General features: G+C 49.3%; 1 protein-coding gene across 2 annotated transcripts in view; it reads right to left on the bottom strand.

Annotated features, from left to right (window-relative positions):
• The window catches only part of CORO2B (coronin 2B), a 151,612-nt gene that overhangs the window by 67,901 nt on the left and 57,907 nt on the right, over window positions 1–25,804 (bottom strand). For both annotated transcript variants that reach the window (XM_030814650.1, XM_030814651.1), the window contains exon 2: window positions 14,830–15,030. In XM_030814650.1, the coding sequence (XP_030670510.1) occupies window positions 14,830–15,030 (201 nt within the window). The remainder of the gene's footprint in view (window positions 1–14,829; window positions 15,031–25,804) is intronic.

Here is a 25,804-nt window from a genome sequence, read left to right as displayed (position 1 = left end):
AAGACATAGAAGAAGCAGCACCAGCAAACAAATTGACATTAGACAATCTGGCAGAAGGGTCCAATTATTCAAGACTGCTCTTGACTTCTTTTATGACATGAACCCTCCCATGATACAGGCACATGGTCAAAGGAGAATTGGTACCATATAGAAACATTTTTAGAGAAATGAAAAAGCCAGACAGAAATTACAATATATTTCTGTAAAGTTACACTGAGGGTGCCTGCCTGCCTCTCTTGTCTTCCCTTTCACCTCCACCACCACACCACCACTTTCACCTCTGACAGCAATGCCAACCCCTCTTCTCCCTCCTCCCCTTCAGCCTACTCAGCGTGAAGATGAGGATAGACTTTTTTTTTTTTTGAAACACAGTCTCGCTCTGTCACCCAGGCCTTGGCTCACTGCAACCTCCACCTCCCGGGTTCCAGTGATTCTCCTGCCTCAGCCTTCTGAGTAGCTGGGACTACAGGCGTGCACCACCACACCTGGCTAATTTTTGTATCTTTAGTAGAGATGGGGTTTCACCATGTTCGTCAGGCTGGTCTTGAACACTTGACCTCAGGTGATCTGTCCGCCTCGGCCTTCCAAAGTGCTGGGATTATAGGAATGAGTCACCGTGTCTGGCCGAGGATAGACTTTTATAATGATTCACTTCCACTTAATGAATAGTAAATATATTTCTCTTCCTTATGATTTTCTTTTTAAAAATTTAATTAAAAAAATTTTTTTAGAGATGGGCTGTTACTATGTTGCCTGGGCTGGTCTCAAACTCTTGGCCTCAAGTGGTCTTCCTGCCTGGGCCTCCTGATGTGCTGGGATTACAGGCATGAGCCACTGTGTCCAGTCAGTTTCCCTAGCTGACTTTATTGTGAGAATTTACTATATACACATATAACATGTAAGATACGTGTTAATTGACTGTTTATGTTATCGGTAAGGCTTCTGGTCAGCAGAGTTAAGTTTTGGGGGAGTTGAAAGTTATATGTGGATTTTCAACAGTGCAAGGGTCAGCGCCCTTAACCCTCACACTCTTCCAGATTTAAGTATGCACATATAAATAATTTTGGGAAAGACATTCCAGCAACTGCTAACAGCAATTCCCTCCTACTGGAGGAACTGAGTGACTGGAAGCTAGGATTGAGAGGCAGATCGTCCACTGCAGGTCCTTTGCTTCTGAAGTTTAAACTGTCCAACTGTATGAAGGTTTTGCCTAAATATAAGTACTTATTTATAAATAGATAAGTTATTCTAAGTGGGTAGAGTTGTATGCATGTGGATATTGGTGGGCGAGGGCAATCCAGAGGGAGGAACAGCTGGGGCAAAGGCGTGTAGGAGAGAAAGCTGGCTGCAAAGCCGCCTGTGCCTGGGGACAGTGATAGCACTTCACAAACACTGCACAGGGGCGCATCAGGCCTCCATGTTGCATTCCGATTAGCGGGAGCATTTCACAGTCCCACGTACAAGCTCTCTTTGGACAGGCCCATGGCACTGAATGAGCATTGAGCTGGGGGTACTTTATCTACTCTGTTTCATTGACACCTTGTTCCAATCCCAAAGAGTAGGTCTTAGGGATGATGTCTACTGGACAGAGAAGAATGAAGCTCAGAGAGGTTAAGTAACTTGCCCAAGGTCACAGAGCCATTAAGCAGCCCGGGTGGACCTAGGGCTGTGTATTACTTCCTTTCCAGAATTCTACAGATCAGGGTGGGAAAAAGTGGGGAGTGGGTGGAAAGAGTTAAGCACCCAAGAGTGAGCAACCAGGCTCTTCCCCGCATTTTCTTGGCCAGCCCCTCCCGCTTCTACCCAGGTTGTTATCTGGCCTAGGCCCCAACCACAACCCCCACTGGCCCCCCGCTGGCCAAAGGCAGGAAGGAGGCACAGATGGCAGGCGGGGACGAGGCCCCCAGCCAGGCTCACCCAGCTGTCGCTTTGGAGAGCACCATACATCTCGCCCTCCTCCTCCTCCACTGAACAATTGTGAGCTGGCCAGCCTGGTCCCAGCTGTTCCCTCTCCCTGGTCCAGGGCTCATACTGACCCAAGCTGCTGGGGTTTTTGTCTCCAGGGGAGGAGAAGCACAGAGTTTCAGAATGTCAGAGCTGGCAAGACCTCGGAGGACAATGGGCCCAACATCTCATTTTACAGATGGGGAAACTGAGGTCTAGAAAGGCAAAGGAACTCACCCAAGGTTACAAAGAACCAAGCAGAGAGGCTAGGTTTCCTAACTGCCAGTGAAGCTTAGGAGTTTGGGGAGCCCCACAGGAATGAAGGGTGCTCAGGTCTATTGCATTGCTCCCTCCCCACCAACTTTCAGCCAGAGCAGTTCTGCCTGTCCTGATTTTATACAATAATATTTCCCTCTGATTTTATTTCCAAGGTCTTTAATCTGAGTGGGGCCACAGACCCCGTTAGGAGGTTTGCGAGCTTGGGTAGGAGAAAACTTACATCTATATTTTCACTAGCCTCTAACTGAAATCTCACATTTCCTTTGTGTATAAATGTAGGCAGCAAACCCCAATAGGATTACTTGAACCTATAATGTGTTCATCAACAGATATCACAGATATTTTCAGATCACTTCTGCTACTATTATCTCAAAATATTTATGCTCATCATGACTTTGAAATTAGGGTCGTTACTGTGTCCTATACTCAATCATGGTGCGTAATGCATTGATAGAAAAGCACTTATTACAGCACAATTCTAGTATACATTTTGATAACTGTATTTCCTTTTTTTTTTTTTTTTTTTTGAGACAGGATCTCATTTTGTCACCCAAGCTAGAGTGCAGTGGCATGAGCACGGCTCACTGCAGCCTTGACCTCCCCGGGTTCAAGTGATGTTCTCACCTCAGCCTCCCGAGTATCTGGGACTACCAGCATATGCCACCACATCTGGCTAATTTTTTTGTATTTTGTAGAAATGGTGTCTTGCTATGTTGCCCAGGCTGGTCCCAAGCTCCTATGCTCAAGCAATCCTTCCACCTTGGCCTCCCAAAGTGCTGGGATTACAGGTGTGAGCCACTGTGCCTGGCCTGCGTTTCAATATAATCGGCTTCTTTTGTAATCCTATTTTGTATACTTAAAAACTTTATTCTGTGAAGGGGTCTATGGGATTTTCTAGACTGCCAAAAGGATCTATCCCTGACTCCCCCAAAAGCTAATCTGTTTTATTTGAATAAAATTATTCAGTGTTAAAAACTAAAGTTTGCAAACTTTCATACTCCATCTGTGACCTCATAACATTAAGGCAGAATTCTCATGAGATAAATGAGCAAACTGGGGATCGGGGGGACTGGACCCTAGGTGGGGAGGGTGCATCAGAGCCCAGCAGGCCAGGATCACACCAGCAGACTTGCACTGAAAGGTTTGCCCTGAGCCAGGCACCTTCCAGGCTTTATGTAACACCTCACTGAATCCTCAGAACAGCCTCGGGGTTAGGACTAGCACGTCTCTCATTCTGCAGCGAAGGAAACTGAGGCACAGATCAGTTAGATAACTTGCCCAAAGAACATGGCTGGCAAATGGTAGAGTCAGGGTTGAAAGCCAGACCAGCTGATGCAGACCCTGCACCCCTAATCACTGGGCACACTGCCTCCCTGTCTAGGTAGATGGAAGCCTCTCACGGGAAGTCTCTAAGGTGTTGCTGTTGTCTGGGTGCTTCTCTTGGTGGGGGAAGGGGGAGTGGGAAATGGGATGGTTCTGAAGCATTTGCTACCAGGATCAATCATCTGACACATGGGGCACTAACTAGCTGTGCAACCTTGACCAAGTGTCTTGCCCTCTCTGGGCCTCAGTGTCTCCATCTATAAATTGCAGAGTTTTAAGCACTACCCCTCCATACCTTCCACCTCTCATGCTCACCTGACGACCCACTTGGAAACTCAGGCACAGGTTGCTTAGCAACTGAAATCAAGGTCTTGGCTGAGTGGAATGGAAAGGGGGGAGACAAGAAGTGCTATGTGATGCTGATGTCACAGAGCTGTCTCTTGATATGTGAGGCTGTGAATGCTGGGACCAATCCTTCTTCCTCCCACACCCCTCCATCAAGTCAAGAGTCTTGGGATGGGAGCGGGTTGGGGGTGGGGGCGGGGTGGAAGGGGAGGGGTGGCCGGCAGTCGAGGAAGGCCATCTGGAAATGGAAACTGCCCTAAGGACTAAATCAGGCCTGAAGTTTCTCAGGCAGGGCAAACAGGCAGCCATTGTTCTGGAAGCTGCCAGGAGAAAGGCCAGTGGTAGGAGTCTTGGCCAAGGCCTCTGGGCCCCAACTGCCCCCAGGGAGATGCACTGTTTCAAGCCAGGCAACCTTAGTTCCACTCCCCACACCCATTCTGCACCCTAAATCATTTTTGTTCCTTGAAGTGCTAAGAGTCACTGACACATGAGGAGGGTGCTTCCAAAGCTACAGGCTCAGACGAGACACAACAGCAAGTCTCTACCTGGCCTCCCGTTGAGGGGCTTGGGGATGGCTGCCCTTTGCGGACAGATCTCCTGCAGACTGAAATTCCACTATTACCAACACATTCCTTTGGGTCTCAAGAGTTTGGTCTCCTTAAATCTCACCCTAACCTTAACCAAATGCAAATTCCCTTGGTAAAAGAAAGCCATTGTTATCATCGACACCTTAAGAGATGTGAGTGTGGACTCTGAGAAGTGGCTGGGGGCAAGGATTCTGGGGAAGGGGGCATGTCCAGGCATGTCATACAACCTTGGATAAGACACTTCTCCTTTTTGGGATCAGGACTTGTCGTGGGCACAGCAAGGTGCTTGGAATCTATGATCCCTGGGGTCCCCTCTAGAGGGACTCTGGCATTGTGTCAAGGTAAGACTGGGATTGGGGCACTGGGGAGGAGGGCCAGTGAGAGGCATGAACTGTGAGGACTGTGTGGCTTCAGCCTGGCTCAGAGCACAGAGCTCATGCTCATTCAATGGGGCTGTGCCTCCATCTGAGCCAGCTAGACTCCACGGAGCCCCCGTCTCAATTCCAGCACCGTTTTCTCCCACCAACCTGGATCTTTTAATAATAGAAGCAATATAGCTCAGATTTGTTGAGCACTTGCTGTACGCCAGGCACTGTGGTAAAACCTTTACATGCCTTCCCTCATTAAACCCTGGCAGGCAGTCCAACTCCAGACAAACAGGCAGGCTGGCTTGAGAGGGGCACGCACCACCAGGCTCCATGGCAGCCCTGGACCCTCCCTAGAATCCCCCACCTCCAGGGACCCAGCCTGGCATGGCCACCTCAGTCACGCCTCCCTGGAGACCCTGCACCACCATCCCTGTACCCTTTTAGGCACACATGACTTGCCTATGGGTGTCTTCCCCTCGAGGTAGCTCACTGCTAGGAATACTCAGGGACTGTGCCAGACAACAGTAGCAGGAAGGCCAAAGACAAGACTCACACTTGCTGGCCACAGGCTCCAAAGCCCACCAAAGCTAACAGGCTATTGCTAGGATGGGGTGGCCTGGAGATGGGTAACAGTCTTGGCATCACCATGGCTCCCATTTACTAGCACGTACTATGGGCCAGGCTACATGCTAAGCACTTTTTACAGCACTTTATTTAATCATCACAGCACCCTGAGAAACATGCACTATTATTATTTCACAAACAGGGAAACTGAGAAACAGACGTTAGATGCTCAGGGTTTCACAGCTAAGGGGTGGAGCCACAACTTCCAAAGGTATGGGAGGCTCCAGGCCCTAAAAGGAAAATGGGTAGCAGATCAAGCAGACTGGCAGATGCTTCAGAGGCCAGAGCAGTGCCTCTGGGCAGAGTTAGGGCCCATGGCTTGACTTCACAGAGTCCTAGCGAACCAGCTACTATAATTTCCAGCCTCCCTGGCTCTGCAAGGAATGACAGGAATGGAGCCAGGAAGACAGCTCAGCTGTAGACCCCAGCCCAAGGGAGAGGGATGGATTCTTTGACCTCCCATGATGCCCACTAGCCAGGCTGCATCTGTGGCCCCCTGGAATCCAAATCCAGAGAACGCCCATCCCATAACCTTGTAATAAAATAAGAGAGCGACACTTCCATTTCTGCAGAAGGACTCGCCTTCACTTTCCTCAAAAATCAGCAGCCATTCTTCCAAAAAAGGAAAAACACAAAGCAAGCTGTCAATCTCGGGCCTCAGACAAATGAAATAAAGTTGCGACTTTTCTCTTTGAGAGCACAATTCTCCTCCCTTTTCCAAAGTCACTTACTGTACATTCAGGCTGTCATGGGCTTTGAGATGCAAATTGCACCAAGCGGAAGGCAGCTTGAAGAACAAAGAACGATTGAGGAAAGATCGGAAAAATGGATTTGGAAAAGGCTCTCTGAATTCCCTTGGAGAGGCGGAGACCTCACTGCAGAGCAGTGATGAAGATTCAGGCTTTTTTTTTTTTTTTTTTTTTTTTTTTCTGGGGGAGAGAAGGTTTGAGGAGCTCAGTGCTGATTGTGGGGGAGTGATGGGGTGTTAACAGAAATCTGGAATGGGAATGAAAGCTTTGGGTAAGCAAACAAAATATTATTTTATTACAGTCCTCAGTACTGAGCTGGGCACCTTTCCTCCTGACCCTTCTTTTAATATTAGGCCTCAGACATGCTGTGAACTATGGAGCTAATTGATCCACCAACTTCTAGATTCACCTCCAGAGTTAAGACCAGCTGGGCCATGCAATATCATTCTAAGGGCTTTCAGGGGAGGATGCAGCCCCTTTCAGTCTGGGCAGCCCCTGTGGGGTGCTGCATTCTCCCTAGGATCCAGTGGGGATGGGCTGCCAGGATCAGCAAAGAAGAGACCCCATTTCAGAGTAGATAGGCACCTGCCTCTGTGACTTGGCCATAGGTCAGCCCAATGGCCCCTTGGCTGAGGATCTACTGTGAGCCAGCCCCTGTGCAAACCAGACAAGTTTCCCACCCCTGGGGGCTCTCGGTCCAAGAGAGGCAGCCAATTGGACTATAAACTCCAGGTGGTCAAGACTTGGTCTTGTTTACTGCTTTCTTTTCGGTCCAGGAACTCTGACTGAAACCTAGCAGGCATTCAATATCCATCTGTTGGATGGATGGGTGGTGGGTCGGTGGGCCAATTTTGCCTCTTGACTGCTGGAGTGATGCTATCTTGTCTGGACTTCTGTTCCAGGCCCCCACCCCTGCCTCTCCTTGTCAACTAGAATTGTTGCTTCATTCCTTCAGAGAGTAAGCTTCCCCAAGATCTGCTGCACTTGTGTGGAGTTTGGAAACATCTACTCTCTCGGCTTCCAAAAGAGATGGACACAGGGGGTGTCAGCTCATCACATCAAGTGTTGGTTGAATTAATGTTCAAGGAAATCCTCTAAGACATCCAAATGGCAGTAATAGTAATACAAGGCACATTTATAGAAATGCTTCCCTCTAATCCTCTGTAAGGTGGGCAGGCACATGACTGGGAGAGCCCTGGGCTAAATTCTGACTCTGCTACTTGTGGGCTGTGCAGTCTTAAAGGAGTTACTTGACTTTTCTGAGCCTCTGTTTCTTTATCTGTAAAATGGGGAGAATAAGTATACTTTCATCATAGAACTTGAGGTGAGATTCAAACAGAGCAGGTATGTTAGATCCTCAAAAGCTCCTCAGGCCACACTCTTGTGGTGGGAAAGGAGAATGCACCATCCCAGCCCCAGAGACCTGGTGTACAGCTGGGACTGAGAATGGCTGGGTTATAGGGAGAACCCAGACTCTTGATATCTAAGCCAGGTTTCTTCTCTTTCTGCCAGGTGCCAGTTGGGGTAGCAGGTAGCTCTGTTTCTAGCCCTGTTCTTCCTCTGGCCTGGATCTGGAGGTGGCAGGCAGTCTGGGTGAAGTGCAGCAGGAAAGGGGTGGCGCCCCTGGGGAGGCCCCAGTGGTTAATCAGGCTGCTGGGCACAGTGCCTGCTCTCTGGAATATTCATAAGGCCCCTCCAGCTGTGCCAGGCAATCAGGGTGCTGATTGCTCCCCCATCTGCAGCTTAACATTCCACTCCAGAGAGCTGGCAGCTGAATGTTAACTAGGGAAAAAAACAGGCACTGGCCTTCACAACGGCAGCCTGAATAAGAGACCTGGGGAAGACAGAGCCACTCCTTCGAGATCTGCCAGCCAGAACTTATCTGTTTACCATCATCATGGGCGGTGGAATCGTGGATTCAGAAATAAGTGAACTAGTTTGGGGTCCATACTGTATGCCCGGCTCTGCCGTCTCAGCTTCCCCCAGTGTGGGGTGGGGATGGCTCTACCCACCTGCTGAGAGGATCAATGAACACAGAGTTTGCTGGAACTCGAGAGTGCTGTACAAAGGCAAAGCATCTTCGCGGTTGTTGTTTGTAGTTGTTGTAGGCATGGCTTCCTACTCTGCAGAAGAATTTTTAATCATAAATACGGAAATCTCAAGCAAGCTGGCTTTGAAGGAAATGGAGCAAGGAGAGAAAAGCTCTGTGGAAGGTTCTGAGCCTCCCTCAGGAGGTGTGGCCTCGGGGCAGGGATCTGGGGATCCTGGGCAGGTGCTATTCTTCTGGCCCAAATCTCTTAGAAAAGCAAGCAAGGAACGAGAGGAGACGCTGGATAGTAGAGGGAAAAAAATTTAGAGGAGAACTAAGACAATTCTCTGCGGCCTGCTGTTTGCTCAAGACAAAAATCTGGAGCCATTCAGCGTAGGGACAAGACTGTCCCACCACGAATTAATAGCTTATAACTAACGCTCAACGTGATGATTTGCAGTCACCAAGAAATGTCCAAAATCTTTTCTGTGTTTGTACTGAATAGAGGAAACTGTTTTCAGGGAAATTTCTATCAAACTGAGGGGGTGAAAACTGGAGCTAAAATAATCTGACCCTTTTCCTTCCTAGAAAATCGGCTAGTGTAGAACAACATCTCCACCGCGGCCAGATCAACGAAGGGTTCCGCACTGGGCCTGATTGCCTCCATCTCCCCGCAACCCCTGCACCAACCGGGAGGCTGTCCCACGCCTGCAGGCCCAGCCCTGGCCACAGGGGGCGGTAGAGGGACGGCCGTGGCTTAGGCGGCAGGGGAAGCCGGCGCTGGCTCCAATACCTAAGCCACCCCGCTTTGGAGGCGGGACCCTGCGTCCCATAGTCCCCAGACTCGGGGTCCTGCCTCAAACTACTTGAGCCTCGCAGATCAAGGAGCTGCCTCACCCTCCCACGGAGTCAGTAACCCACCCCACCCCTCGCCATGCCTTCACTATGGGTCCTGCAGTTCTGTTTGAACTTTCTGCCCCGAGCCCATATTCAGGTGTTACTCTGGGAGGAAACATTTGCAACATACATAAGGGAGGGCTGATATTCAAGGCAGATGAAGACATTCACACCCTGCACTGAGCCCCTCTCCGGCCTGTAGGGCCTCTGAAACTTCAGGGGCTCCCTCTTCACATCAGCGAATTGCCTTTATTTTTTCGAAAGTACAAAACGTTAAGTACTCGTAAGAAATTTAGATTATATAGCTAAAGGAAAAGAAAATTAAACAGCACTCATGGTCCCAATACTTGGGAGATAACAACTTTTGACATTTGATATATATTTTTTCAGTCGCTTCCAGATAGGTAAATAGATAGTTTTTGGTTTTGAGACGGAATCTCGCTCTGTCGCCAAGCTGGAGTGCAATTGCGAGATCTCGGCTCACTACAACCTCCGGCTCCCAGGTTTAAGCGATTCTCCTGCCTCAGCCTCCCAAGCAGCTGGGATTACAGGCACGCACCATCACGCCCAGCCAAGTTTTGTATTTTTAGTAGAGACGGGGGTTTCACCATGTTGGCCAGGAATGTTCCATTTTTTTTTTTTTTGAGACGGAGTTTCGCTCTTGTTGCCCAGGCTGGAGTGCAGTGGCGCGATCTCAGCTCACCGCAACCTCCACCTCCAATTCTCCTGCCTCAGCTTCCTGAGTAGCTGGGATTACAGGCACCTGCCATCATGCCTGGCTAATTTTGTATTTTTAGTAGAGAGGGGGTTTCTCCATGTTGGTCAGGCTGATCTTGAACTCCTGACCTCAGGTGATCCGCCCGCCTCGGCCTCCCAAAGTGCTGGGATTACAGGGGATAGATATTTTTAATGTGATTAATCATATATTGCATTTCTTCACATAACAGTGTATCATATAAATAGTTTTCTCTTGTTAAATACTACTTTGCATCGCTGGTCCTCAGTGTATGGTCTGGGGACCTCTGGAGATCCCTGCGACCATTTTCTGCAGTCCATTGGGTCAAAAGTATTTTCCTAATAATAAGACATTATCTGCCACTTCACTCTCATTCTCTCTCTCAAGTGTATAGTGGGGTCTTCCAAAGGCTGCATAATGTGTGATATGCAAAGCCAGCCAGCTGTCTTCTAATAAGCCAGACTTATATTAAAGAGATTTGCAAAAGTATAAAATGATGCCATTCTTCTCATTAACTTTTTTGTCTTAAAAAAAGTTATTTTTAATAAAAATATGTTTTTCAGGAGAACATGAAATAGACTTATCATTGTGTAAGTTAATAAATACGTATTTTTAAATTCCTCCATTTTTATTTTGGATATGCTAAATATTGATAGATATAACCCATATAAACTAAAGTTCTGTGGGATCCTCAATAATCAAGAGTGAAAAGTGATCCTGAGACTGAACGCTGGAGAACGAGGCTGCTCTACAGCATCATTTTAATGACCGCATAGTGTCCCTTTGTGTGGCTCTTCCCTAATTTGTTTACCCCATTTCCTTAATGATGGACCTGCAGGTTGTTTCCAACCTTTCACTATCAAAAATTGCTGCACAGTCATTCAGTACTCATGTAAAGTGAAAACTTCTTGAAATGAGAGGAAACAACAGAAATCAACTGGTAGTGTGAGTCGCCACAATGAGTCCATGATTAATCAAGTTAAACAAAATATATTACAGCATGTGAACAAATAAAGTTGAAAAAAGATATATGTCAAATACACCTTATATGTATATATATGGCATATTTCTATATAGAGAGAGACAAACTCTATAAAGAGCACATTCTTTTCTGCTGTCCATGAAGTGTTTACAAAGTATGATCATATTCTAGACCAGTGCTACCGACAGCGTAAAACATTTTGTTACCATTACAGAAATTGAGAGGAAGCGTTTAGAAACGTTTAAGCAATTTGACAGAGAAACTTTATTTTTATTGAATATAATTTAAAAATTGAGGTTTGTAAAAATAATCGAGTACTAAAAAATGCTGCACACATATTTTTTAAATACACTTGAGAATATTTCTGTAGGATGAATTCCTAAAGTGGAATTGCTAGGTCAGTAGACACGCATCTTTAAATATTAATGGAAATTGCCAACTTGCCTCATTTACATCTTACCAAGAGTGTATTTGAGCACCTGCTCTCTCACACCTTTGGCAATACTGATGATTATTACTCTTTTAAATCTTTTCCGATTAGTAGGTTAAAATATATATTTTGCCTTCTGTGAATTGCTTATTCATATCTTTTGCCTTTCTTCCTCTCTCTCTCTCTCTTTCTTTTTTTTTTGAGACGGAGTCTTGCTCTGTGGCCCAGGCTGGAGTGCAGTGGCACAATCTCGGCTCACTGCAAGCTCCGCCTCCTGGGTTCACACCATTCTCCGGCCTCAGCCTCCCAAGTAGCTGGGACTACAGGCGCCCACCACCAGACCCGGCTAATTTTGTTTTTGTATTTTTAGTAGAGACAGGGTTTCACCGTGTTAGCCAGGATGGTCTTGATCTCCTGACCTTGTGATCCACCCACATCCGCCTCCCAAAGTGCTCGGATTACAGGCGTAAGCCACTGCACCTGGCCCGCCCTTCCTTCCTTCCTTCCTTCCTTCCTTCCTTCCTTCCTTCCTTCCTTCCTTCCTTCCTTCCTTCCCTCCCTCCTTCCTTCCTTCAATGGAATCTTGTTCTGTTGCCCAGGCTGGAGTGCAGTAGTGCAATCTCGCCCACTGCAACCTCTGCCTCCCAGGTTCAAGCAATCCTCCTGTCTCACCCTCCCAAGTAGCTGGGACTGCAGGTGCACGCCATCATGCCCAGCTAATTTTTGTATTTTTAGTAGAGGCAGGGTTTCACCGTATTGGTCAGGCTGGTTTCAAACTCCTAAACTCAGGTGATCCACTCACCTCAGCCTCCCAAAGTGCTGGGATTACAGGCATGAGCCACCATGCCCAGACTCTTTTTTTTTTTTTTTTTGAGAGACAAGATCTTTCTCTGTTGCCCAGGCTGGAGTGCAGGGGAGTGATCATAGCTCACTGCAGCCTCCAATTCCTGGGTTCAAGCAATGCTCCCACCTCAGCCTCCCAAGTAGCTGGGACTTCAGGGCAAGCCACTATGCCCGGCTAATTTTTTTCTTTTTTCTTTTTTTTTCAATTTGTAGAAACAGGGTCTCAGGGCCTCACTATGTTGCCCAGACTGGTCTCAAACTCCTCGTGTTAAGCGATCTGCCTGCCTTGGCCTCCCAAAGTGTTGGGATTATAGGCGTGAGCCACGGCACCTGGCCCCAGTCCCTTTTTTTTTTTTTTTTTTTTGAGACGGAGTTTTGATCTTGTTGCCCAGGCTGGAGTGCAATGGCACAATCTCAGCTCACCACAACCCCCGCCTCCTGGGTTCAAGCGATTCTCCTGCCTCAGCCTCCCGAGTAGCTGGAACTACAGGCATGTGCCACCATGCCTGGCTAATTTTGTATTTTTAGTAGAGATGGAGTTTCTCCATGTTGGTCAGGCTAGCCTCAGATTCTCGACCTCAGGTGATCCGCCCGCCTCGGCCTCCCAAAGTGCTGGGATTACAGGCGTGAGCCACCGTGCCCGGCCGGGTTCTTTTTCTTGTTGATTTTCCTGGAACTCTTTATATACTCTTGACAGGAATACTTTGTCTATTATATATTGCAAATATTGTAGTCAAGTATGTGGCTTGAGTTTTCATTTTGTTTAGGTATCTCATTGTAGTACAGAAACTATCTTTTAAAAATTTATTCTAACCTATTCATTTCCTTTATGATTTGGGGGATTCCTGTCTTTCTTAGGAAGCCTTTCTTCATTGCGTGATTTTAAACATGCACTCCATTTTCCTCTAATACACTTGTAGCTTTTCTTATTTTAAATGTTTAGATCTTTAATGCATCTGGAATTAATTTTTGTCATGATGTGAGGTATTGCCTGTTGACCCTTCTGAGCCTAAAGTGGAGCATGGCAGGGTGCCGGCGATAGGTTTGAGCCTCAGTAAGAACCAGCCCACATGTTCCTGGGGACATGCAGGCCTGGATGGATAGAGCTGAGTGCGTGCCTGAGGCAACAGTGATCTGAGGCCATCTGATTCAGGAGGGAAGGGAAGCTGCATTTGAGGATCCTTCCCAATGTGTTAGAGCAGCTGTGAGCCTTTGCCAAGTTGACCAGCATAGTGCATAACTTTCCCAAAAAAGTAACCAAATATCCTTAACATGTTATGTGGTTCACTAGGAGCTTCACATCTACTATCTCACTTAAGGCCAACATGGCAGATGTAGGCAGAGGAGGATTTCTGATCCTGCTTTTACCATTACAGGAAAAAAAGGGTCAGAGAGGTGAAGTGACATGCGCATGGTCCCAAGGCTGGCAAGTGCAGAACCCAGACCTCCCGCCACCAAGTGCATGCTCCTTGGACCTCTCTGTGCATCAGGCTCTGTCCTCAGTGTCCCTGCAGCTGCCCCTTTGATGGAAAGGAAGATCTGGTCTAAGCCTTTTCCAAATTTGTGCTCCCCCACTGTGGGTAGGAGAGACTGGAAAAATCCATCCTCCACCACCAGCTGACAGTGAATTTTGAGAACCAAGGCTTCCTTCCACATGTACCTCTTCCTCCCCCTGAGCGATTTGGCAGAGGGTGGGAGTGGGGATGAGTCAGGCTGGGAAGGGGGAACTCAGCCATAAACAAGTGGGACTGACAGCAAGCACTTTCCCTGAAGCGCGTGACCTCCCACGGGCCTCTGGGGACTCCGCCTGAATGGATATGGCTTAAAAATTTCATGATCTAGGTTTTGCAGATTTAATCTGTTACAGTCACGTAAGCAGCCGCAGAAAGGGGAAAATCTTTAGATAGGAGGTGGGGGATGGGGAAGAAGGTAAATTATTTCCAGTCTCTCAGTAGAGAGCAATTAAAAAAAAATGAGTGGGCCAGGTGCAGTGGCTTATGCCTGTAATCCCAGCACTTTGGGAGGCCAAGGTGGGCAGATCACCTGAGGTCAGGAGTCCGAGACCAGCCTGACCAACATGGTGAAACCCCCATCTCTACTAAAAATACAAAAATTAGCTGGGCGTGGTGGCACGTGCCTGCAATCCCAGCTTCTCGGGAGGCTGAGGCAGGAGAATCACTTGAACCTGGGAGGCAGAGGTTGCAGTGAGCCAAGATCCTGCCATTGCACTCCAGCCTGGATGACAGCAAGACTCCATCTCAAAAAAAATAAAAAGTGTATAATTTTTGCAGATGCTCAATGTATAATACCTATGGCTGGGTCTTCATCCCTTCCGGCTCCAAACCAAGGGGACGCTCAGGACACAGAGTGGTAGAGCTAGACCTGGTCTTAGAGATCAGAGTGTTCCACTCCCTCAGGGAATGGAACCTTGTGTACACCAAGGGAGTGGCTTGTCCAAGTGCACACCTTTAGGCAAGCTCTGGAAAGAGATCTCAGGTCTCCTGGATCCAGGGCCTGCACTTGTTCTGCTGAATCTCAGGAAAACCCCAGAGAAGGCATAGCCACTAGATGCTTGATGAGGAAGTAAAAGGTGGGAACTCAGAGAGAAGTAGGGTCAACAGGCATAAGAGAGACCAAGGAGGGCTCCTCTCTGCCCTGGAGCTGCAGCTGGAGTGAAGGTAGGGGCCACCTACCTGCTCCAGGGGAATGACAAGGAAGGAGCCGCCCCCCGCGCTCTCGGTGACGATGGCCAGGAAGCGGGTGTTGACGGCACAGAAGTGGTTGTCGTGCACATTCTTGGTGATGGGGATCCCATCGAAGCAGTGCTCCCGGTTGGCCACCTTCCCGTAGACATTCCGGAACTTGGAGCTACGGTATTGCGGACGCCACGACATCTGTGAGGGGCCAGGAGAGACAAGGGTCAGGCTGGGCCCTGCGCCATGAAGGGCCTCGGCTGGGCTCTGGGGGGAGGGAAGCTGCGGCTCAGAGGTGCAGCAGGTGAGCAGGCCCTGGGTCCCCTGTCAGGAAGAGGTGGAAAGGAAGAAGCATCCAAGAATTCAGGGCACACTCAAATGCCCAGCCCATTCTAGTGGGGCTCGTCTTTTAATAAAGTCTTACAGGAACAAAGATTGGCATAGGAGCTTTTGGTACACATGCCCACCCTACTTTCTAGAAAGGTTGTAGGGTCCTTTTACTACCCAAGAACCTATCATGTGATAGAGCAAAGCAAGAACACATACAGACTCCCTCCTGAGTGTCTGGAACTGTGCTCGGTTCAGCATGGGAGATGCGGACAGCAGAGGCCAGTGTTCACCAAGATTGAGGACAAGGCCCACAGCAGGAGCGGGGCGGGGAGATGTCTCTCCACGTGCAAGAAGGCAACCCCCCACCCACTGTCATCCCCTCGGATTCTCTAGTGTTTCTAATCCACAGGTACACCCTCAGAAATCTCTGAGTCCTGGATATTATCATCATATCATCAGGCACAGAGAGGCTAAGTGACTTGTCCAAGGCTACACAGCTAAGTAGGGCCATGAACATAGGTCTCCTGACTGGAAATCCAAGACTCCTCCTATGCCAGATTACCCTTTGGAGCAAGGTTTCTCAGCATGTGGCCCACAGATCACCTGTATCAAAGTCATCTGGGGTGGGGGAAGTCTCTGAGCTTCCTATGTCATTTATAAGAAATGCTGATTACTGGGTCCCAATCTAGACCTACTGAATCCAATATTTTGAGGATGGAGCCCAGGAATCAGTACTCTTCCATCACAACTGGAGAGTCTCACGTGATGACAAAGCACACGATTAAAGCAATCTGGATTGCTGAGTCACTACATGAAGCATTGCTGTCTTGGAGCACTTATGGAATCCACAGTGGACTTTGCATGAGTGACAAACTTTTGTTAGAAGACGCTATGATTTTGGAGTTAATTTGTTATTACAGCATATTCTAACCTGTTCTAACTGATATACTTTGTAGTTTTTTTTTTTTTGGTTTTTTCTTTTGGGTTGTTTTTGAGACGGGGCTGTCACCCAGGCTGTAGTGCAATGGTACGATCTCGGCTCACTGCAACCTCCGTCTCCCAGGTTCAAGTGATTCTCCCACCTCAGCCTCCTGAGTAGCTGGGATTACAGGGACCCACCACCACGCCCGGCTAATTTTTGCATTTTTAGTAGAGACAGATTTCATCATGTTGGCCAGGCTGGTCTCGAACTCCTGACCTCAGGTGATGCATCTGACTCGGCCTCCCAAAGTGCTGGGATTACAGGCGTGAGCCACGGTGCCGCCTGGCCTGCATTTGATTTAAATCAAGCCAGGAGCTAAGTCACAAGGTCCTCTTTATTGAAGGAAGAAGTTCAGAATCCAGAAGGAGAATCCCAGGGAAGATTCCTAGCCTTCAGGCAAATTCTCTTCCACCAGCTCTCTGGGCCCCAACCCTTGCCTCTCCACTGCCTCTTCTCCACTTCCCAAGGTTGCCCTTCACCTCACAGGGCCAGTCTCCCTGCTCTCCACTCGTCCCTACTTCCCTGCCTTTGCCTACGCTGTGCCCCTGTCCCACTTGCCATCTCTCTCTGCTGAGTTCTGCTCCAGACTGTCTGGATAAAATGCTGGAGAGGCAAGAGCATTGGCTGGGAGGCTGGTGGGTCACGCCCCTTCCCCTCCCCAGGCTGACTATGTGACGTCAGGCAAGCCCCTCCCCTCCCCAGGCTGACTGTGTGACCTCAGGCAAGGCCTTCCCCTCTCCTCCCCAGGCTGTGTGACCTCAGGCCAGCCTCTCCCCTCCCTCCCCAGGCTGACCATGTGACCGCAGGCAAGGCTATCCCTTCCCCAAGCACTGGCTCCTCATCAGGACACCAACTATTCCCAAAGTGGGGTCCCAGGTGGTCCTTTACATGGTTACAGAGATGAAGTTAATGTGTTTATTTTAAATTGTTTTAGAAAAAATATAACTTGCATGCCAAATCCATGATTTCACAGATACTACTGCTAATGAGGCTAAGTTTTAAAAAGTGAATCAATTCAAAGAAAAATACAGTATGAAAAATATAGTATGGGTGGTTGGTGGACCTGGCAAAAGTTTAATCTGAAGTGAGAGCACTAGGTATTTCTCTGTCTTTTCCACGCAGAACATTCTCGATGCCACAGTTTCCACAGAAGAGAAAGGAGGTGTCGAGCTTGGTCACTCCAACCTCCTGTTCCTTGCTGTGCAATTCTAGCCTGGAATGTCTTCTCTGTGCAGCCAACCCTCAGCCTTTAAGGCCTGACTCACTCTGATCTACATAGTCCACAGTGACCTCAGAATCCGCAGACAGCTGGCGCCTCTCCCTGGGCTCCTAGTCTAGAGCTTGTCCTAGCCTCTCCCATCCTGGGGGTGGGTCACTGCTCTGTGATGGCAGGAAGTGATACCAGGGTCTTTTGAAAGGGACTGAAGACTAGTTTGCACTTTTCCCAGGCAGACTAGGTGAGTCGTGGAGGCCACGGGGAGACCTGCTGGGCAACTGGCCTCGTGGCAGGCCCAGCCTATCCATGAAGGGAGCCCAGCCTAGTGGGGAGACAGATGACACAATTCAGCATCCACCAGAATCCGAGGCTCAGGGAGCCACAGGGATGGCGAGTTCTGTCTCCAACCCCAGCACAGCCCATGGCTGGGCACCGGGGATGGTCTGCACAAGGCCTGTTTCTAGACTGAATGCCCAGTTCTGTACTCTTCTCAGTGCAGACTTTACCGCAGGCTCTCCCTGGGGGACAAGGGGAAGGGTCACAAGAACCGGACTGGAAGCCACGCAGACCTAGATTCAAATCCCAACCCTGCTGTGTGACTTGGGCAAGTCACTGAACCTCTCTATGCCACCTCCATCTACTCCCATATTAAAGAGGCTAGCAGTCAGCGTGGCAGGCACCTATAATCCCAGCTAGTCGGGAGGCTGAGGCAGGATAATTGCTTGAACCAGGGTGGCAGAGGTTGCAGTGAGCCAAGATCACGCCACTGCACTCCAGCCTGGGCAACAGAATGAGACTCCGTCTCAAAAAAAAAAAAAAAAAAAAAAAAAAAAAAAGAGGCTAGGCCAGGTGAGGTGAGTCACTCTTGTAATCCCAGCACCTTGGGAGGCTGAGGCGGACAGATCGCTTGAACCCAGATATTGGAGACAATAGCCTGAGCAACATGGCAAAACCCTGACTCTATACCAAAACATACCAAGTTAGCCAGGCATAGTAGTATGCGCCTATAATCTCAGCTACTTGGGAGGCTGAGGTGGGAGGATGGCTTGAGCCTGGGAGGTGGAGGTTGCAGTGAGCTGAGTTGCACCACTGCACTACCGCCTGGGCGACGGTGCCAAACCCTGTCTCGAAAAAATAAATAAAAAAAAAGGTGGCTAATCATCCCCATCACCTCCAAGGGCTTGGGAGGAGCCAATGCCAAGCTGCCTGTCATATGCCCAGCACGGGACATGCTGACCTGTGGGGTCACCTGACCTGTGGGCTCTCCTGACCCCACCCAGCAAAGTCCACACTTACCCCAGGTTCCCCAGGTGGAGTGCTCAGCGGCCCGCAGTTTCCGTGCCTGTTTTCCCATCTGACTTCACCTCTTCCTCGTCCACCCTCCCCCTTCTCCTTTTCCCTGCTCCTTCTGCTTCCTCCCACTCTCTGCCCTTCTTTCCTCTCTCCCCCAAATCCCCAGCTCCCCAGTCCTCAGGGTGTAGACACAGGAAGGAGGCATCCGTGGTGAAGGCTCTGGTGGGCACACCTGTGGTCTCCTTGAGTGACTCCTCACCCATCTCCTGTTGCCCCCACAGCCCAGCTAGCACTTCTGAACTGGATGCTGCATCCTGGGGGACCACAGCGCTCAGGCTCGGGATGAGCAGGCATGTTCTCCCACTCAGCGTGTTCCCCGGGGATGGGCCTGGGCAGGCCCTAGAATGAGGCAGGCCTGCTTCCTGGGAAGAATGGAGAGTGTCTGTCTCTCAGCAAGCCTGGGCTGGCCTCTCCACCGTGGCTGGTAGGCTGGGACTGGATCTCCATGGAGATTCTCTCTGCTGGGCCTTTGGAAGGGCCAGGGGAAGGGAGGTCAGGGGCTGCTGTTGATCAATGGCTCCACATCCCTGGGCGTGGAGCTCCACTCCACGGGAACCTATGCGTAAGTGTTCACACAGAACCCTGAGCTGGGAGTCTGCAGTCCTGGCTCCGCTCCCCATTCAGACTCCTACTGACCTTGGGAAAGACACTTTGCTGCTCCAAGCACCAGTTGCTCCTCCCCCTCTACCCCAGCCCTTCTTTCTTTCTTTCTACTTCTGCGGAATTACGGGCAAAGAACTTGCAAAAATCATGACTCCTGCCTCCTCATTCCTTCAGCACGCATTTCCTACAAAGGACGGCAATTTCCTGAGCACATCGCCATCATCGCATCCGAGAAAACTGACCATTCCTCAATACCACGTAATGCCCAGCCCGTGTTTAAATTTCCCCCCAATGCCTTTTACAGCTATTTTAGTTTCTGAACTAGGATTCAGTGAATCCTAGGTTCATGTGTTGCATTTGGTTGTGATCTCTCTTTTGCCTTCTTTAACCTAGAATACTCCTATCACCTTTTTTTTTTTTTTTTAAATGGCATTGCCTTTTGGAAGATCCCAGGTCAGTGTCAGTCATCTTATAAAACATTCCAATGATTTGTTTCATGATGCTTCAGGGCAATGCCAAAGTTGTTCCTGTATCCCTTGTAAACTTAAGAGTTAGGTCTAAGGCCTTGATTTGATTCAGGTTACTATGTCTCCATTATTAGTTACTTGGCTTTGGTAAAGCATGAGAAAAGAGAGGAAAGGGCAGAGGGAATGTGCGAGCACACACCTGGTCTGGCTGTTGGCAGTGAGGAGGCCACCTGGCCAGTGCCAAGGGTTTGTTCTGGAAGGTGATGGACAGAGGCTGGAAGGCCAGGCCAGGCACCAGTACACACTGTGGGCCAAAGCTGGGTGTCTGCAGAAGGACCTGCATTACTAAGGGGCTGACCTCACTGTGAGGTCAGATGCATGGGTGTGCAGGCAGGGAACAGAAAAGACCCTCCCTACACTGCCAGAGGAGGCCTTGCCGAGGCTGTAACCGGGGGAGGTGCCCAGACCTCAAAGGGAAATTGGTGGGGGCGGCCAAGAGGTGACCTGAAAATCTAGCCCTTTGCCTTTACCCTTAAAGCCCTGCCCAGATCCTGGTAGATTCCCCCCGACTGGTTCTAGTGAGAGCAGAACACACTCTCTTTGAATCTTTTAGGACCAATGAGCACAAGGCGCAAGATTGGGACATACTGGTTTTGAGATTGGTTTTCAAGATTGGTTTTGAACTCTGTAAAAGACAGGACTTTCTTAATGGTTAGAGCTGCCTAATGTGGAAAAAGAAGCTACCTTGATAGGTAGTGAGCTTCCATCCCGGGGGGGCGGGGTTCAAGATTTAGGTGGATGACCTCCGATCAAGGACGATGTGGAACAGTGAATGGAATAAGATCGCCTTCCAGCCCTGAGATAATAGAGTTCCTCTACTTTATTAAAGACATCATGTTGGAACAGAGAGGAGTTTTGGTGTCTACCATCCTGGTTCTGCCACCCTGGCCGGGGGCCTTCCTCTTCTATATTCCCCTACCCCAGTTGGGTTGCTGTGACCCTGAATTACAACAGCTTTTACATGGCAATAGCCACCTCCTTTTAGGGCGTCCCACAGAGCTGATTAATGCTTTTGGCACTTATTTCAAGCTTTAGATATGCATGTTTTCTTTCTCCAGTTACTGGTTTGTAAGTTACCAGATCATCCAACTCCTCTGGCCCCTGCACAGCCCCACCCCACTCCATGCCGGGTTCAGGGCTCCCTTATAGCTGAGCCTCACAGTGACTCTGGCTGAATCATCTCTCAGTATGGTAGGGGGACAAGAGCCAAGGTCAGGTACAAGGAAGTGCCTCCTTCAGGAACCTCACCCCAAGGCTGTGACTTCAGCCTGCTGAGGTTTTGCATTTTATTTTCAGGCTGATGTGCTGCCCTGCCCACAGGATGAGGGTCTGCTCCTTACCCTCCCTCATGAGCCCTTCTGCTACCATGTTCTTCCTTCTGGTCATGCAGCCCTGTCTCCATTAGGCTCCTTGTCACCAGAATACCAACACCTCTGAACCCAGTACTGCTGTCAGGCTGAGGCCTAGCGAGTCCCTTGCTGTTGACAGCACAGAATCAGCAAGGGGCCTGTGCCTGCAGAACCACCCTGAAAAGCCCACCCGCAGTCATGATCCTCTCTAGACACCACCTCTGTCAGCCCCGCTGCTGCCCAGCAGGCAGAACTAGGCAGGTGCTACAATCCCATTTACAACATAGAGTGTCTGTGTGGCCAATGGAGGAGTTAAGAGACTTGTCCAAAGTCACATGCTATCAAAATGGTGTTGCCAAGACTTCAGCCAAGAACTTCTGACTCTTAGTCTACTGCTCTTTCCAATGCAACCCACATCTTCTCCTCCTTCAGCCTCTCCACCTCAACTCTTACCCCTCCCCAATAGCTCCATAAATACAGGGCCCTACACAAAAGTGTAAAGAAACTGTATAGCGGGAAGGGTTTTAGGAGTCAGAAAGAATCCAGTGGTTTCTATCTTGGCTCTGCTACTTGTTAGTTGTACGGCTTTGGACTACCTACTCAACCTGTCTGAGTATCAGTTTCCTTAACTGTAAAATGAGAATAGTGTCATCCAGCTCACTGGATACAATGAAGTGACCAAATACAAATTGTCTGGCACAGTGTCTGGCCCAGGATGGGTGCTTGCTAAACACTAGCTTTACCCTCTCTCCTTCTCCTGTGAGGGAGAGTCTCTGACTTCAAATAATCAAATGTTTACTTGGGGAGGTCAGGCTTTGCCAGGAGGAGGAGGACAGGGCTGGGCTGGGCTGGGCTGAGGGTCAGGAGGAGGGAGGGAGAGGTTCTGGATTCCAGATGTGCACAGCTGCTGGGCCTGCTCCCTAGCAGCCTCTGCCTGGGCCCAGGGCCATCCTGGTCTCCCTCCCAGATGGGGAGGGCCCGGAAGGAAGAGGTATTCATTTTGCAGCTGAATGGCCCTTATAGCCTCTCAAGAAATGTAGGATGCCTTTTTCCCCTCTGAGATAATCACTATGTACACTCCACACGGAAGCAAATTGTATCCTGTCCTCGGATCTCAAAAATGATTTATTGTGGCCAGCGGGTGCATTTTCTAGATGAGGGCATGAGCAAAATTTAGTTTTTAACTGGAACACAAAAACATAAGAGCAGTTTTTTTAGTTTCTGACTCAGGTGAGGGGGCAATGTGGCTACATTCACATCAAAGGGCTGGGAGGAAGCCCCCTGGGAAAGAGCTGTGTAATGTGGGGAGCCCAAGAGACCTCTCAGATCTGCCTTGGTAGCTCCCATGGGGCAGCCCATCAGGATATATGGCAGAGCCACTCTGGGGTCAGGTGCTGTCAGAGAAAGACTGGCACTTTCCATCTTGTTTGGTCACTAGCTGTGTGACCTGGGACAAGCCGCCTTCCTTCTCCAGGCTCAGTGTCCTCTTCTGTGATATGTGGGTATCAACTGACCTGGGTCCTGGAATCTGTATGAGTATGGAACATGAGAACACAAGAGAAAATAGTGTGGCACTGTCATGAAGGAAAGACATGGTTATCAGCTGCTCCATCTCATCCACAGCATTCTGGGTGGTGAGCGAGAGCTGATCATCTGTTCCCCCTCCACCCAGGAAAGCTGGACACACAGGAGGAACACAGCACATGTTTCCATACTGGAGGGAGCAGAGGGAACCAGCCCACAGTCCCGAGGGGCTCGCCAGCCTGGGCAGTAATTCCCAGTGGACTCCAGGCTTCCGTGGCCTCCTCTGTAAAATGAGAAAGCCAAACAGACAATGGGAGGTGCATGAACTGTGCCATTTCTCTCAGCATAGCATCTCTCAGACCCCTGCCCTGACCATTTCCAAACTTGGTTATGCATCAGAATCATCTGAAGAGTGTGTTATGAAGGCCTGTATCTGTGGAACCAACATTTGGGAGTATCTGCTCTTGCCTGTGCACCCTAGAGTTGGCTCAAACTGCACTGTCCTATATGGTAGCTACTAGCCACATGCAGCTGTTTAAATTCAGATTAATTAAAATTACATTGAAAACTCCTCCTCCACTTAACCACACGTCAAGTGCTCAATAGGCACATGTGGCTAGTGGCTACCATATGGGACAGCAGAGATTACAGAGCATTTCCATCACTGCAGTGTGTTGCATTGGACAGCACTGGGGGAAAAGACATCAATTAGCTCCTAAAAGTCATCAATCAGCTACTAAAAGTCCTAAATCCTGGAAGAAAAGAATCAATCCAAACTTCCACACCTGGAAGTTTCTGGGTGGGGTGTACAGGGACTTAGGAAGGCCGTGATTTGGAGTCACTCCACTGTCTTTCTCTGCATCTCTGACAAACACGGAATTCGTGGGTTCCAGGACAGTTCTCCTACCAACTCATAGGGCCTGTTGGGCAAGCCCCTCATTCTTCTCACCCAGGAAATGGGAATTCTTCCTCACCACCCAGCTCTGTCCTGCCTCCCTCATGCTATCAGGGAGTGGATCTAAGCCAAGTGGGAACAGGCAGGGCTGGGATGGTGCCTTCTCAACAGTCTCTAGACAGGAGGATATGCAGCATGCATCCACCACCCAATGCAAGCCCAGCCAGAGACACAGTCTATTCTGTACCAGGCCTCTGCCCCGAATCCCTGCAGCCTTTCCTGCTCTGGTGAACAAGGCTGGACATGTAAGGAGAAGGCTGTAGCCTCCTCTGCCTCAGTCTCTTCAAGACAGCTTCCCACCTCCCCCAAGATGGTCACTGGGAAGTCTTTCCTGAGGCCCCCAGATTCCATGCTGTGCTCCCCTTGCTCCTGTCTCATCACACTAACAAGAGCCAACATGTGTTTAGTGCTTACGATGAGCTAAGCATTTTACATTCATTATATCCTGCAATCCTTAAAATAACCCTGAGAAATAGGTACAATTATTATTCCCATTTCCAGATGCGACTGGGTTTGTCCAGGTCACTGAAGTGGAGGAGCTGGGATCTGATTCAGAGCTGTCACCGAGGTCTCTCCTTTACTTGTCTGCTCCTCAATTATCCTGGCTGTTGTTGAGGGCAGGGACTGCACCTCATTCCTCCTTATTTTTCCAGGCTTACCATTGGGCTTAACATCATCTTGATAAATGGTTACTAAATATACAAGTGAGGGAAGGAATAGGATGGGCAGGGACAAGGAAGAGCAACCCAAGTCTTTGCCTCAAGGCCTACAAGAGTCCCTTGGAGCTCCAGATCACAAACCTTGTCCATCCCCATATTTGCAGGACCAGATCCTGCAATATTCACTCTGCACAGAGAGCCAGGAAAAGGAAATGTCTGCCTCCTCTGGGCCCAACTTTTCCTCCATGTGGTCCTGACACAAAAAAGGCTTTCAAGGAACCGTATCCTGCCAGAGCAGAAAAGGACTCACAGGTCCACTAAATCCAGCCTCTCATTTCATAGATCCAGACCGGAGGAGTGACTTGTCTCTGGTTGACCGGTCCATACTGCAAGCTTCCTGCCCCGGGGGTGGTAGAATCTGGTGCTGCCACCCCTCCCCTGCAGGCAGATCCCATGGGAGTCTGTCTGGGCAGGCAGTGGCAGAGCAGCACCCACTCAGGGAAGCATTCATGCTCCATTGGGGTTCTGAGTTCTGTGTTTCTCCGGCCAGGCAGAGAGGGGCGGTGGAGCTCAAAACACAGGCCCAACAGATGGTTTCTATTTGCAGCCACTGAGGCTGGTCTGTGCCAGACTCCTGACCTATTTTGAGGAACCGAGAGCCCTGCTGGCTCAGAGATGGCCTCCAACTTGCACCCCCTTAGCCCAAAGTCTGGCAGGACATCAAATGGGTGGTTCAAGACCAGTGGGGAGAGGAGTGAAGGTGGAAAATCTTTGAAAATGAGGCCAGGGTGGATGGTCTGCAAGCTCAAGCTCCAGGGAACAGATCCTTGGAGTGCGAGCCCCAGGTCATCTGCCTCAGAATCACCTGAAGTGTTTGTGGAAATGCAGAATCACACACTGTGGGAATGAGCTAGGAAATATGCATTTTAACCAAGCCCACCAGGTGCTTCCTGTTTGGGATCTTTGCTGTTCAATGGACCGCCTGTGGACCAACAGCACTGGCATTACCTGGGAGCTGGTTAGAAATGGAGAATCCCAGGCCCCACCCTTGACTCAAATCAGAATCTATGGTCGAACGCGGTGGTGGTCCAGGTGGTTCACACAGATGATTAAGTTGGGTATCACTCTCCAGCTCAGTGCTTATCAAATTTGCATGTGCATCACAATTACCCGGTGGGCTTGTGGAAACACAGATTGCTGAGGCCAACAGTTTCTGATTCAGGAAGTTTAGGGTGGGGCCCGAGAATCTGCATCCCTAACACGTTGCCACGTGATGCTGAAGCTATTGGTCCCGGAACCAGACTTTGGTCCCTGAGCGGTATTGCAAGGAGCACTGGACCCTCTGAAGCTTCAGCTCTGTGACTTTGCATCTGTCCCTTTACCTCCCAGTTCCTCCATCAGAAAAATGGATATAATTCATATTTTTCCTAGGATAGTTATGAGGATCCAGTGAAATAATATTGTGTGTCAATGTGCT

This window comes from Nomascus leucogenys, chromosome 6, assembly GCF_006542625.1.
Source record: "Nomascus leucogenys isolate Asia chromosome 6, Asia_NLE_v1, whole genome shotgun sequence".
Taxonomy (NCBI): domain Eukaryota; kingdom Metazoa; phylum Chordata; class Mammalia; order Primates; family Hylobatidae; genus Nomascus; species Nomascus leucogenys.
Note: the sequence above shows the minus strand (reverse complement) of the source record. Positions and strands in the feature narration are given on the sequence as shown.